General features: G+C 39.0%; 1 protein-coding gene across 7 annotated transcripts in view; it reads left to right on the top strand.

The window, feature by feature from the left end:
• LOC110984738 (gastrin-releasing peptide receptor-like) overlaps positions 1-10,480 on the top strand; it is a 39,438-nt gene extending 28,958 nt beyond the window's left edge. For 6 of the 7 annotated variants that reach the window (XM_022245209.2, XM_087137001.1, XM_022245206.2 and 3 more), the window contains one exon: positions 4,497-10,480. In XM_022245209.2, coding sequence (XP_022100901.1) covers positions 5,296-6,405 — 1,110 coding nt within the window. In that variant the 5' untranslated portion in view covers positions 4,497-5,295 and the 3' untranslated portion in view covers positions 6,406-10,480. Of the gene's footprint in view, positions 1-2,068; positions 2,319-4,496 lie in introns of those variants that run through there. The other variant, XM_022245208.2, reaches the window with a different exon arrangement.
• Positions 10,481-13,975: the final 3,495 nt, after the last annotated feature.

The following is a 13,975-nucleotide window of genomic DNA, read 5'->3' on the forward strand; positions in this document are numbered from 1 at the left end:
AGATATGACCTCTGTATAAGTACCCTGAAGCGTGTGACTCGCAATCGCTTTAGTGTCAATCAACTTAACAGTTTCCATCACACAAAATTAGCTGGCACCTGAATTGAACCAGCATGTCTTAATAATTGTAGCCTTCATGGCAGCCTTCACGATAATGCCATTTTTTTGTTCTCGCTATACAGCTGAGTTCACAAAATTTAAAACGCGAAGTTAAATTTCTCAACCCCACAGCTGTCACTGGTTTACCGAAAAGCGCCAGAGACCGAAATAGCTTGAAGTAATTCCAGTTTATTTAAACACTTATCGATTGGTTCTGTGACAGCTGGAATAGGTATATACAAGTACATGCGAGATATCGTCTTGTCAATATTATGATGATAAAAATTATCCTGACTGTAATGATTACAATACGTTCTTGCTTGAAATTGACAGCTTTTTTTATTAATGATGTGAAAAATGTCGGTAGATAACATACGGAATCAAATAAAAATTTCCCAAGAAAAACCAGGTAATCCATGACATGCCATGTAAATCTGTAATTGATAGTTTGTCTTAGAGAATACCTTCGTTCATCGTCAGCATATTAATTGCTAGCAAGGAAAACGAAATGCTGGTCTCATACATAATGTAATCAAATAGCAGTACACTAACGAGAAAAGACAACCACTTACGATTTAAATATAACTTTTGTTGGCATTTTCGAAAAACAGTTTAAAGCCAAATGCCGATTAAGGCAAATTTTTAGTTGTTCTACAAGACTCCCCTACAAAGTAGAGCACAAAATGTTTTTAAAAAACTGTACAGCAATGACACCAGAGTCCCTTCCCATGGGATTAATAACAAAAATAACATATAATTGGAAAGCTACAAATACGTTCAAAATAGTTCAGCATTGTTCTTCAGCTACTTTACCCCCAATTTTGTGGGAACAGTCATTCCTTTAGTTTTACTTATGTCTCGCTTTCTGTAAACACACTTTTAACCAAACCTGTTAATTTCAAAGAAACTGAAACTCTAAATACATTACAAGACTTCGCGGTAAATTAATATTGTAATACTTTTCCTATTCCTAAGTTAAATAGTGTAAAGAATGTACAAAAAGATGTGAAAAGGAAAATTTGATAACAACCGCAGCGGTTGAAAGCAAGACTTCCAAATATACAAATGCCATAAAGATTACAGCAAATTTTGATATTGTGCGAGGATGACCTCTTTTTTGTTAGCGGGCTGTCTACTATAATGTATCGTCAGAGAATTTGGATGTTGATTAGTTCGTGTATTTTCGTTGGTAACCACGAAACCTGTAGCTAGATGTAGGCTACTGCTCTCTTTCTGATCACCAGACTCAGCGCATATGTAGGAATTACAGGTGATTACAGACGGTCGCTTCGATTTTTTGAAAACAAAGGCTGTGTAATCATACGTAAATGTTGTATGTGTTTTGTTTTCAAGAAAACAGGTTTACGTATGTACTCTGTACACTAAGGCTTCCGCCTCTGGACTAATTTCGAGCAATGTTAGCCTAGGATTCCCTTGGATTCATCAGAGCAAATTCATGGGTGATGACGCCTGCTCTTGTAGATTCTACGGTCACATGGTTCACTGATGAACATCGTGTCCTCACACCGCATCGTATGGCGGGGAGCAATAGCTAGAGATTTTAGAACTGCGTCTGCGCTATACGTACATGGTCCAGTTTAGTATAGTTTATCACTTCGTACCCTGAAAATTTCATTTTTTTTCCAGTTTATCCGACCGACTTTGTTTTGTTGCTGTTTGGTTTTTAAGGGTGGGGTACTTATTTTACACTTAGTTACGCTCAAGGTACGTATGTAGAGCAAGGTGCGAAAACAATCATAGACCACGAAGTACTTTATCTCCGGTGATAAAGTGGTAATAAAATGAACGCTGTACAACTAGATCACCTAATTTTCATCTCCCGCATAAGTAACAGTGATACATAACATAGTAACAAAGAACAAGCCGGACATTACATCTGGAAACTAGATCACCTAATTCTCATTTCCTGCGCAAGTTACGGGGGCATTGGTACCATTCTTGCATTTCTACGATATATTCATCCGCATGCATTGCTTCATGAGCGAAGCAAATAATCCGCATGCGCCGTATAACACATCGTTACAGGCAGCATCTGGCGCTGAAAAGACAGCGTACGTGTCCATTTGTTCTCGCATGTGATTTCATCAAACGCTCCCGGAAACCCTGGGGTTGAGGCATCTTAAAATACTGGATGGGTTTTTGTGACAGTTTGACGCCGTAAGCAGGTCGTGTATTGCCGATCGAGGAAGTTGATCACCGTAAGTGGACAATTATGGTCGATCAATTATTGATTTCTGACAGAAATTTGGAACGATTCATTGGTATCATTCAATTCCTTTGTCAGCAAATTCAGTGTTAAGCTATTAAATGGGAAGATTTTATTGAGTAAGCAACTTTAAATGTTTCCAGACTTCAACTACATGTAAAACACTTTACAAAGAGATTGCAGTTTATTTCTAGCTAAAATTTAGAAAAATTTAAATATCCTTTCCTTTCTTATATTAGCAGTATCATTTCAATTTTCTTTAGTCCATTTTTTCCGTTTAATTCAGTTTATTTCTTTGTCCGTACTGCTGTTTTATTTGAAAGGTTTTTGCACATACTGCTTGAAAATTTTATTTCGATTCCTTTCCTCTTCAGTCTTTCTTATTTGAACTTACAAAGACAGATATTTGGCTTGTCATGTCAAATGTCAGTTTGTTGTACGTCTTTTTTTTCTTTTTGGTAGATCGACAGATACTTCTTAATTGAATGTGGAATAGCCAGATCACCTGAGTCGATGTAATGGGCGCCAGTTTAAGAAACAGAGAGGAAAACGTCACACTGGAAGACAGAAAGCTTCCACTGGCGTTTTTTTATTGGGACAGCCGCCTCGGGAGTTTGTTCTCAATTTTTCAAAAAGATGTTTTCAAAATGCTTTCAGCGAATAAAGAAAGATGCTATGTTTGTATACAGAGTTTAGTTAGCGCAAGAATAACTGGGAAAATTATTCTTTGGCTTTTTGTAAGGATTGGCTTCTTGTTTCCTTTGCAAATGATTGGAATACTTTGTCAAGAGATGTTGTGTCTGTCAATTACTCGTTAAGGTTGTACCAGTATTTAATATAAATATGAAACGATAAAGAAAAGTAGAGAATTTAATTATACTATTTTGAGATTCAGTCTCTTTGGTCATGTATCTACATCATATTCTTTTGACGTCCATGTAAATGTTCTGGATTTGACCTCAAATGAACCAGTCCTAAAATCGAATTAATGTAAACCTGAAGGCTGAAATTTAATTTCAAAGTAATTTGTATCGATGTTCTCCAATTTTTGTATTTACATCAACCACGTTGTATCGATCAAGAGTGAATCCCCACATTTGCAAGATGTATCGGGTTTCATGACTGAAGTGGTAGGGGCAAAGAGAAAGAGTTTACACGTCATTCATAGGATTCAGAGCATGCGCACTGCTGACTCGCACTGAAGGAGAAATTACTGTCCCTTTATGTCTCGTGTGCCTGAATGTCTCAGAATGTATAAGATTCCACTGGAATTAGTAGTTGAGATCGGATCACAAGTTCCTGTTACATTGTATCGAATGATAAAAGCCCTTTTAGTGGTGCGTTTTTCTATTTTAATTCATTTTGTAAGACTGGCAACAGAGTGTAGCGAGTAACCATCTGCGATAACCCACCAGATCTCTGACAGCCAATTCTCCATATTTCATTGCAAAGACTGAAGTTTGGTTACTGATCGATTCCTCTGTGATGAAATTTGCTAGATGTTGCCTTGTTCAGTTAATGTGTTTAATTGAGCTTGAACCTAAAAGGTTGAAGGAAAAAACTGTACCAACTTGTGATCATAAAATGAACCTACTGTCAACAAAAAGTGTTCATGGCCAGAATTAAGTGTGAAAGAAAATCAAAAGCAGCTCAGGTCATGGTTCTGAAATTGTTGTAGCCCACGCATTTTTTAGAAATTAAGTTGTTCTAGATTATTTTGGAAATCTGAATTGTGCACACCAAGTTCTGACACATCGAGATGAATCTGTTCATTGGTTGTTTCAAATTTACAAGCAGAAGATAAGTGCAAATTTATAATGACAGCATATATAAGAGTGTACCTCTCTAGTAAGTGCTTCTGAGAAGTATCTGGTTGAGGCAGCCGTCTTTGATCATGTTGAGCCTTTAGCTAATAACTGATAAATCTGTCCGGTCCGCGATGAACGCCACTTCTTTTCATGTTTCAACGGAATACAGTACTTTGTAAATTGTACACAAGATAAGGTACTACACGAGGATCTTAAAACCACAAAAGCAATTCCTCTGTCATCTAAAATCCCAGACCTTTTCAGTTATTAGCTCTTGGATTCTAAATCAGCCGGACTGCAAAAACAAACGAAACACACACATAAAAGGCAAGTAACATTTAATATTTCTTTGTTGTTCTCAGGCTAACAGCGAGCTACTTAACCAAGCACCAACCACTGATGAAAAGCGAACAAGCCCGACGTTCAGGAAACCGTTCCTGCTGTCCTCTTGCCGTAATTAAGGATGACCTGAGTGGTTCTCCCTTTGAGATCTGCGTAAATTAGCCAAGAAGATCGAGGAGCACTGCCTGACGGATCAATGCACAATCCCTGTGGGACTCACCATCGCAGAACCAGGCTTAATAATTACACACATCTCCGTGTCACATGAGAGATACGAAGCACGTTGGAACAATCAACCTTCGAACTTAGCTTACATTGGCCAAGACTTATTAGCCAGACTTTAAGCTTCGATGAGATGGCACAACACGATACCTGTATAAATTGTAGACTTGGTGAGCAGTGAGTGAATTGAAGAGTTGTCGTTCAAGGATAATATGACATCCCCAGACATTAGATCTTGCCTCAGTTTAACACCAGGCGGAAATTGAACTGAGAGGAATCTTTTGAAGCGATAAACCGCATTGATATTATTGAGGCAAACTTTCTCCCAACTCCGTTCTTTGTATGAATGATACCTGACGCTTTTTTGAAACTCCTCTGTTTTTCCCGTGCCGGATTTCTCTTTGTGAAAATGGTCCGTGACGTTTGTTGAAAGTTTTTATAAATGTCGTATGTATAGAAACTGTTTGCCCCTCACATCACGCCCAGTATTCTGCTCTCTTTTCCTGAAGGAAGTGAAGGCAGGTGGCTTGGTGAATTAAGCTTTGATTCCGATCGATTGGGATTTTTTTTTGGCGATTTAATTTCTCCGCTCTCCGTATGATTGTCCGTCCAAATAGATTAATAGAAATCGCCGACATGGAGATACCTCCTAATCACACGCTTTACAACACCTCCGATGACAGCACTCCTACTATTGTCATCATTGATTTCTTAATCAAGCTTATAGGAATTATTGGCAACAGCAGCGTAATCCTCATCATCATTGGCTTCAGAGATATGCGAAATATCCCCAATCTGCAGATTATGAGCATGGCCATTGGTGATTTAGTGTACCTCGTCATTCAGGTTCCTAATTCGATTGCTTTCAACTTTGTCAAAGTGTGGACTTTTGGCGAAGCCTACTGCAGGATTTTCCTTGCTTCAACTTCCATCTCGCAAGGAATTTCTGTACTGACTTTGGCCGCATTGAGTGCCGATCGATACTATGCCATCGCTCGACCAATGGCACGACGTAAGATTAACGTAACGCAATACACACTGATAACTGTCGTCGTGATTTGGTCGGTGTCCGTCTTAGCTGCAATCCCTGCCTTTGTGGAAGCTATATATCATCCATTTTGTCAAATACCTCGTTACACCGTCATTTACAAAGTGTTTATCATCTTACAGGCTGTGTGCCTCTATGTCCTGCCTCTAACACTGATTGCTTTGTTCTATGCGCTTACAGCTCACACCTTGTGTCGCGGAGGGGAACGAATCGGTCACAAAGTTCGTGACGGTAACGGAAGGCGCGACCCTCATTTCAAAGCTCGCCGTCGTTTAGCCATTATCATTTTAGTTGCTGTGGTTTGCTTTGCTGTGTGTTGGCTACCTCACCATGTCTACACACTTTGGAGTGAATTTGAAGTGCACATGGAAGTCTTCATTACACCATTTATGCTGGGCTTCATGGACATGACGTATCTGATGGTTTCTTTGTCATCTTGTCTCAATCCGCTGATTTTATACGTCATGAGCTCCAATTATCGACGGCATTTCAAGAGAATGTTTCTGAGCTGGTGTAGATGTTGTCGAGATAAAAACCAGCCACTCGGTCACACCTGGACATTGCTAACAGCCTTCAAGACAGCGGTCCCCAACTCACGGAGAAGTAGCATGGAATTTCAAATGAAGCAGAGCTCCTCTACACTTGTCTCACATAGCTAAACTCACATCAACCCTTAAACTTGACTTGGGAGACAATTCATTACAAAGTCATTAAAGTGAGCGATAACCTAGCCACTCCGTTTGTTGTGTTCGCATTAGTGGCACTAGAGGTAGAACATTGGATGACAGTTTTGGTCTCAAAGGTTGTGACTGTCTACATTAAGAATCCTTCGCAGACGACGTGGAATGCTGAGCTCAGAATGGCAGATTTGCCGTTCAGTTCCGCTAATTCGGTTTTTCAACATAAAGTTGCTGTGTTGAAATTTAATGGCAGAGCTAACCTTTATGGAAGAGTTATTTATTGCTCTCTGTTTTGTTCTTATCTATTCTTTTACTCATCTTACTTCAATCACATACACGATTATAATTTCTTTTTCCATTCTATTGTTAAACCAAACGAGAACAAATGGTCGCATAAATTGCTTTATTTAGTTGTGTAAAAAGGTGACGAGCGGTAACGATGTTAGCAGAGATGACGTCATAGGTACGTCTGCCAAGACAGGCTCACACATCATTGGCGATACACTGCTGGGTTCGAGTAGCTTCAGCCTCGTCCCCACAGTCTCGTTATATGGTACACAAAGGCAGCATCCCTGGTCAGGGTTGCCCTGCAAAAGCTATTCGAATGTACCGAGTAGGCCTATGAACATGCATATACATTAACAAAGAGAGAGGAAGCTTCATCGTTTCATGAATCAATTTCTGACATTATTTTTGTTCACTTTCTCAGCGAGACTTCATATTAAAGACGACTTTGCATCTTTAATCAACAGAAAATTGTTTTGTCTAGTTGACTGCCACATTAATTTACATTATCCTCATTAGAACGAGTGAAATTGGTGCTAATGTTTTTCAGAAAAGGTAGCCACTGAATTTCGTTAAAGTTTCAATTTATTTTAAAAGACTTTTTATTAAGGGTTTTATTGTGTATTTTACTTTGAATAATCCGTTTCCATCTTGACTATTCGTTAGAATAACTCAAATAATATTTAAAGTGAAGCAGTTTTTATTTGAAAAAAGAGCCAAATGACATAAACTGCAAAAATGTATACGTGTACATGTATGGTAATATTCTTTAGAAGCAGTATTACACAAGAGTATAGTGGCAGTATTGGTATCATTATCATAGTAATACTAGTGCACCTAATCTAGAAATACTTTCACCAATTAACTATCTGTCCAGACAGTACTGTAGTTATCAATCCAGTTTAATATAGGATATAAATTACTTCTGTTGTCAATCAACTATTTGTCGTAATTTGAATGTTATCTTTATGCACTTGTCACATCACAAAACTTTAAGAAAGATGTTTTGGCAAAGACCGGTATCCTATTTATAAGCTATCGCTCCTCGTGCTATCTGTGTACTCAATGATGCAGATATGAACCTTCCCACATTTCCAGATTTTGTAGGATCTGTAGGAAAATTGTAAAAATCGATCGTTGCTCAGTAGTAAAGGTTTATTAGCTGTTTTGAAAGTACTGTCAAAAACAGCGCTTATTTCCTTATTATTTGTTTTTTAAAAGCAATCTTTCAGAAGTCATGCCTTGATTTAAACGTATCAAGGAGAGATGAGTAAGATCACATGGTGTCCTTCGAACTGTTTTCTTGATTTGATTTATAATAATGATGGGCTATAGAGACCCAAAACCTGTGCGCAAGTTATGTGGTGCGTATATTCAGCAAGTTTTTCGTGTTTGCATTTCCTTATAATAATTTATGTGTATACAATAAGTGGTGTGTCAACAGCGTGATGTGAAAGACTCAACATTGAAACACCTGTAAACCTCGCCGTCGCGACAGAATTGTGTTTACTGTGTACGAAGTAGAATTGTAATTTCACCAAAATGTGGTTTGGGCAATAATACATGTCCTACAAAAAGTTGGATGATTATGCTAGATATCTGCCCACCATTACGAAGCGACACGCTAGAGTGTTGCCAATTAAATGCGTCGTCTCAGAAAATGCTGGACTGTTGTCTTTCAACCCATTCGCTGTAATTAAGCTAATTTCATGATTAAAGTGTCTATATCATAATTTGTACATATGAAAAGATAATACTTTCTTGTAAATAACACTTAAAGGTAGCATAAAAGTGCCTATTATTTCCCCTTACTACTCGATTTATTAGTCTTTCCTGGGTCCTAATGATTATTGGAGTCATAATCCTAATCCTTTAGATATATGTCACACTCATTGTACCCTCAGATCACGCCTCTCCCGACCTCACCTAAGGATGTTGTTGAATAGTTTCATTCCAAACAACTCTCATGCTGCCGTATATGAGAAACGAGTTCCTATGATGTCACTTTATAGAATTGCAAGTTAATTTAATGGATCAGTTCGGGCGCATGATCAGTATACGCATTCACAGCACATTTTAAGCCCTTATTGATATAGTATATCAGTGAAAGCCTCATGACACGTCTTAACCCCCCCCCTTTCTAAACCAAGGCCGAATTTTTGTATGATATACTTCGCAGATTGCTGTAAATTTAACAGCTCTTAATAGAAAATACTTTAGTACTACCTTCAACCTGTAATATTTCATTTACTTTTAGGCTACATTGAATCCGTTTTCTTTTATTTTAGCACACGGCGGTGGCTTTGTACTTATCTTATATTAATATACTCTTTTCCTATGTATACAGGTGTGTATTCTCTGTTAGACATTGCATTGTACATAAAGAAAGGCTGTTAGCGTAGTAACATTTACACATTATCAATCAATTAATTGTATTTTAGAAAAGGGACTAGTATGAGCCTTAAACCATTTTCTTAATTTGGTTTCACAGGTTCTGCAATAGAAACTTCGTCATGTCGCACCTAACCTTTTCAAACGACACCCCCAACACTCAGCGAAGTTCAGCCAGGATGTTTCGTAACTGATAACAAACTGAACCCGTTGGGCAAAATATTTTTGTTTCATGTTATTATCTAGGACGCTTATTCGCTTTGCCTGATAACCTTTCGCCGTCTCTCGCTTTTTAAGTTGCTTTCTGATGAAGAAATAAGATCCCTGGCTATTACCAGCGGAAGCGATCCGGATGAGGTATCGGAACGAAGATGCTTTATCGCGCAATCTGTTAATGATACCCCAGGAGTACACAGTTAGTCCAGAACTCTGCTCTAGATTCATATCAACTTCTGTTTTATTTAAATAATAAAATTCTTCTGTTTTTGACAATAATTTCACATCATCAGTTGAAAACAATCGGGTAATGCTAGTTCCAGCTAGGAAGAAGAAAAAATGGGTTCTGCTTAGAGAATTTCGTTGACAGTTTCTGTCAAAGAGCTCTTGAATATAAGCGTAAGATGGAGGCTGGTAGGTTTTACCCTACTTTGCTAGTGCCATTGGACAGTGCCTTGTGAATTCCACAAAATACACATAAAGAGATGTCTCTATGGTTAAATACTTGTACCATTGCGTATACTTCTTACAGGCACTTCTATATAACATCGAAGTAACATCTGAATTGTAGAGGATATCAACAAGAATTGCATTTCACAAATTCATAATCCTTTTGTTTTCTCCATGCATGGAACCATTTCCAAATCCATTAAACTAATGTTGTCATAACCAAGTAATGTCACGCAGAAAGAAAACATGTACATTAGATTTAGAGCCAGTCAAATTAAGGAAAGATTGCGTGGAATTTACATGAAAAAACGTCTCTTTCCAGGACCACAAGCGAAAACGAAACTGTGAAAATTCCTGTCTTTGTGTTCCTATGTGCTAACAAATCGAATGTACTTTTGTCCGATGATTGCAACCGTGTTTGCTGACGGACTGTGACATTTAGGCACGAAGCACGCAGTTGCAATGGTGTTATAGTTTGAAATGAATAATTCAAATCGATACCTATGACATATAACAAAATTAGATTACTGTTTTGCGGGGATATAATAAATTCCATGTTAATGCTGTCTATTACACCTTGCCTTCAATGCACTTGCCCAGCCTACTCATATCTAAAACACGTTACTTGCAGAGTACCGTAAAATTTTGATTAGGTTAACATCTTACGTGTTAAAGTAGGTTGAAAAATAAAATAAAATCAAAGATGTGCGATGTGTGGCTTGGAATCTCTTTTTTTCCCCAAAGAAGTTGGATCCGAAATCAAATGTTCGTGGGTGTTAAAAAAATTCGAGGGGGCTAAACCTGAGAATGTCTTTATTTAGCCTTTATGGGCTCTCTGAGTGTGAGCCTATAGAGTTGAATACAATTTGCAGAGGCCAGGAGAATAACACCACCACCCCCCCCGCAAAATCGTCTGTCATTCTTTTAAAGCAAAAAATCGGTACCGGTGTCTCTTAGGGGTTCGAATTCAAGAAGTTTGTTCACCAAACATGCTTGCAAACACCGTTATCAGAAAAAAAATCATCTATTGGAGGAAAACAATCCCTATTGCGATATCTCCATAAATTCTGACGAGAGGAGACAGCTGTCTTACGTTGCTACCCACCCCCTGGCTAGGCTGAAGTTACTGATTTGTTTCATCTTCCAGTTACACTGAAGATGAAACTCGAAGCAGTACTATCCCTGGCAAGTCACACGGTGATAGATTTTAAAATGTCAGGGTGGATTACACAGTTGACGATCTAAAAAAGGGAGGTAGAGTGACCTGTACCAGTGAAAAGGAAACCCCCATGACACAAACACGCTATCCAGTAATACTGCCATGACTTGTGTTAAGAACCAAGCGTGACACCTTTGCGCCGATACGTTGCCCTACTTTCATAGATCAACGTTTAGAACTTCGGTTTCTGTATTTATGGGCTAGTGAGAAAAAATAACTAACGCCTAACAAAGGCAGACTCGGAAGATATACAGACTGTGATGGGAATGCAGGATCCAATGTCTAACATTGGAGGTTGTCATCGTTTACTTCCCAAGAATTACATCTTTACTTGGGGAGAATGATTCGACTGAGTAGCTGTTAAAGGTGTTTTTTTTATAAAAATGAGGCAGACAAAGGGGGCTAACATCAAGTGGAACATCCAAAATCATCCTCCGGCCTTTGCCAGTAATAGTTATATATACAGTTTTGGTAAAATGTGGTATAGATGGGGCTTGGAGGGACTGGGGAAAGCGTATGAATCTTTAATCGTAATATTTCACCGTATCCATTACCGGACGCTCACTAGTTTGCCTCGGAATCCTCTCGAAGCGCCAAATTTCATGGATCACTGGCTTCATTGGTAAAGAGCCGTTTGACACAGTGGCGGGGCTCCAATGCCTCCATCAACCAAATACAGTCGAGATGGTTTCAGTTTGGGAATTAAAGTCTTTAAATGGATATGGATATACATTGGCAATTTGGTAGCTCATGGTTATACACAGGCAGTTTGGTGGCTTATGGTTATACACAGGCAGTTTGGTGGCTTATGGTTATACACTGGCAGTTTGGTGGCTTATGGTTATACACTGGCAGTTTGGTGGCTTATGGTTATACACTGGCAGTTTGGTGGCTTATGGTTATACACTGGCAGTTTGGTGGCATATGGTTATACACTGGCAGTTTGGTGGCTTATGGTTATACACTGGCAGTTTGGTGGCTTATGGTTATACACAGGCAGTTTGGTGGCTTATGGTTATACACAGGCAGTTTGGTGGCATATGGTTATACACTGGCAGTTTGGTGGCTTATGGTTATACACTGGCAGTTTGGTGGCTTATGGTTATACACAGGCAGTTTGGTGGCTTATGGTTATACACTGGCAGTTTGGTGGCTTATGGTTATACACTGGCAGTTTGGTGACTTATGGTTATACACTGGCAGTTTGGTGGCTTATGGTTATACACTGGCAGTTTGGTGGCTTATGGTTATACACTGGCAGTTTGGTGGCTTATGGTTATACACTGGCAGTTTGGTGGCTTATGGTTATACACTGGCAATTTGGTGGCTTATGTTTGGGCGGGTACACACTGCAAAAGCCCTAGGCAAGTTTATTTCCCAACATTGAACACCATGTGAATCGCTTCACTGTTAGGCATGGGCGTTAACCCGGGTGGAGGGGGTTTATATATCCCCTCCCCCCTTTGAGGGCGGGGGATGGGCTATTGGATCATCTCCCCCCCCCAAAAAAATGCACTTTTTGTGATGATCAAAAAGTTAAAGCAGATAATGAAGAATTCCCAAGGACTGAAATGTTTGCAATACCACTAAAAAGGGAAAGCAAGTTTTATAAACCATAAATATGCCATTCTGATGTAACATTCTGCATGAATTTGATAAAAATTACAGATGTAAATCTTTATAATGAACATCGCCTCTATATAGTGTATAATGGTGTCCTCCCGTGCTTTTCAAATTTCCATGGCTGAGCAAGTCATCCCCACCTTTCCCCACCCCACCACCAATTTCCAACACAGATTGACGCCACTGCTGTTGGGCAAAGAGAACACAACACCGAGCAAAGAAATAAATGTACAAATAACACTTTCTACAACCGTTGGGTATAAAATGAGACAAGTTTGTCTATATATCACAAGAGAATCAACGCGGCTGGGTAATCTGTGTGACCAATAGTTAGGCGATTCACCTGGTGGCCCAGTTTGGCAACAAATTCCCCATGCACCTTTTTTACATTGTATAGTTCCCGTAAAATGACCGTGGACTTCCTCGGCAGTCTGAATGAAGTAGAACCTCATTTTGTAGTTCTATTTAATGTAGTCCATCTTCTTATATAACTGATTGCGAGGTTTATCGTGGGATTATTTCTAAGAAAAATGTCAGATGTACTCTGCTTCTCTGCAGGAGCATTTTTCCAGACACTCTGCATGGGTTGGAATGGTACAGACAGCGAAAGTAATTAGCCTAGCGTGTCCTCGTATCAGCTTGAGGTATGCATGGCTCCTACCAGGATGCACTAACACTTACTTGCTTCTCAGTTTCCACCTGTGTGTGATGTTTCATTTCGCATGTCGCTAATTTTGAATTTGGGTTGTGGTAGCAGCTGCGGTTTTACTGGTGTTATGATTACTGAAAATGCTTTAATGGCATCCATGTCCAACAGAGGGATCCCCGCTAAGATATTTCATTTTGGCTTTCATTTTACACATATTACTGGATTTCTGAAAATACAAGAGAGGTGTTCGCAAAGCAAGTTGATTTGGTGACCGATTTCATGCAGTTTATCAGCGCAAAGAAGATTTCCTGATAGCAGAGAAAATTGTATTTAGCAGCCAACAGCCTAATATCAAGCTAAGCTCATATGATATCACTTTTTGCTTGTCCTCAACTGGTTTGCCTTAACTTAAACTGGGTTTTAATTAACATTCTCTGCACAGTATTTGCCTCAGTGGGAATGTCCCAGCAATACAGACTCGTGCTTAAAGTATTGAGACTTCATGGCTTAAATGATAAAAAAGAATTTACGCGGCAATGGAAAGCCACAAATGGAGGCAAGACGACTCAGGGAGGGAAAATCAATGAAGAATGCGGTTCATCAGAATACGTGGAGACATGGTAATGATGTTGATGATAACGAAGCAGCAGTCCATGCTTAGGAGTCTGTGATACATAGATTTAGTCCTCAGGGTATATGGAAATTTTCCCCTGAAG

Source organism: Acanthaster planci, linkage group LG05 (assembly GCF_054643075.1).
Source record: "Acanthaster planci isolate LZ-2023a linkage group LG05, COTS_SCS, whole genome shotgun sequence".
NCBI classification, from domain to species: Eukaryota; Metazoa; Echinodermata; class Asteroidea; order Valvatida; family Acanthasteridae; genus Acanthaster; species Acanthaster planci.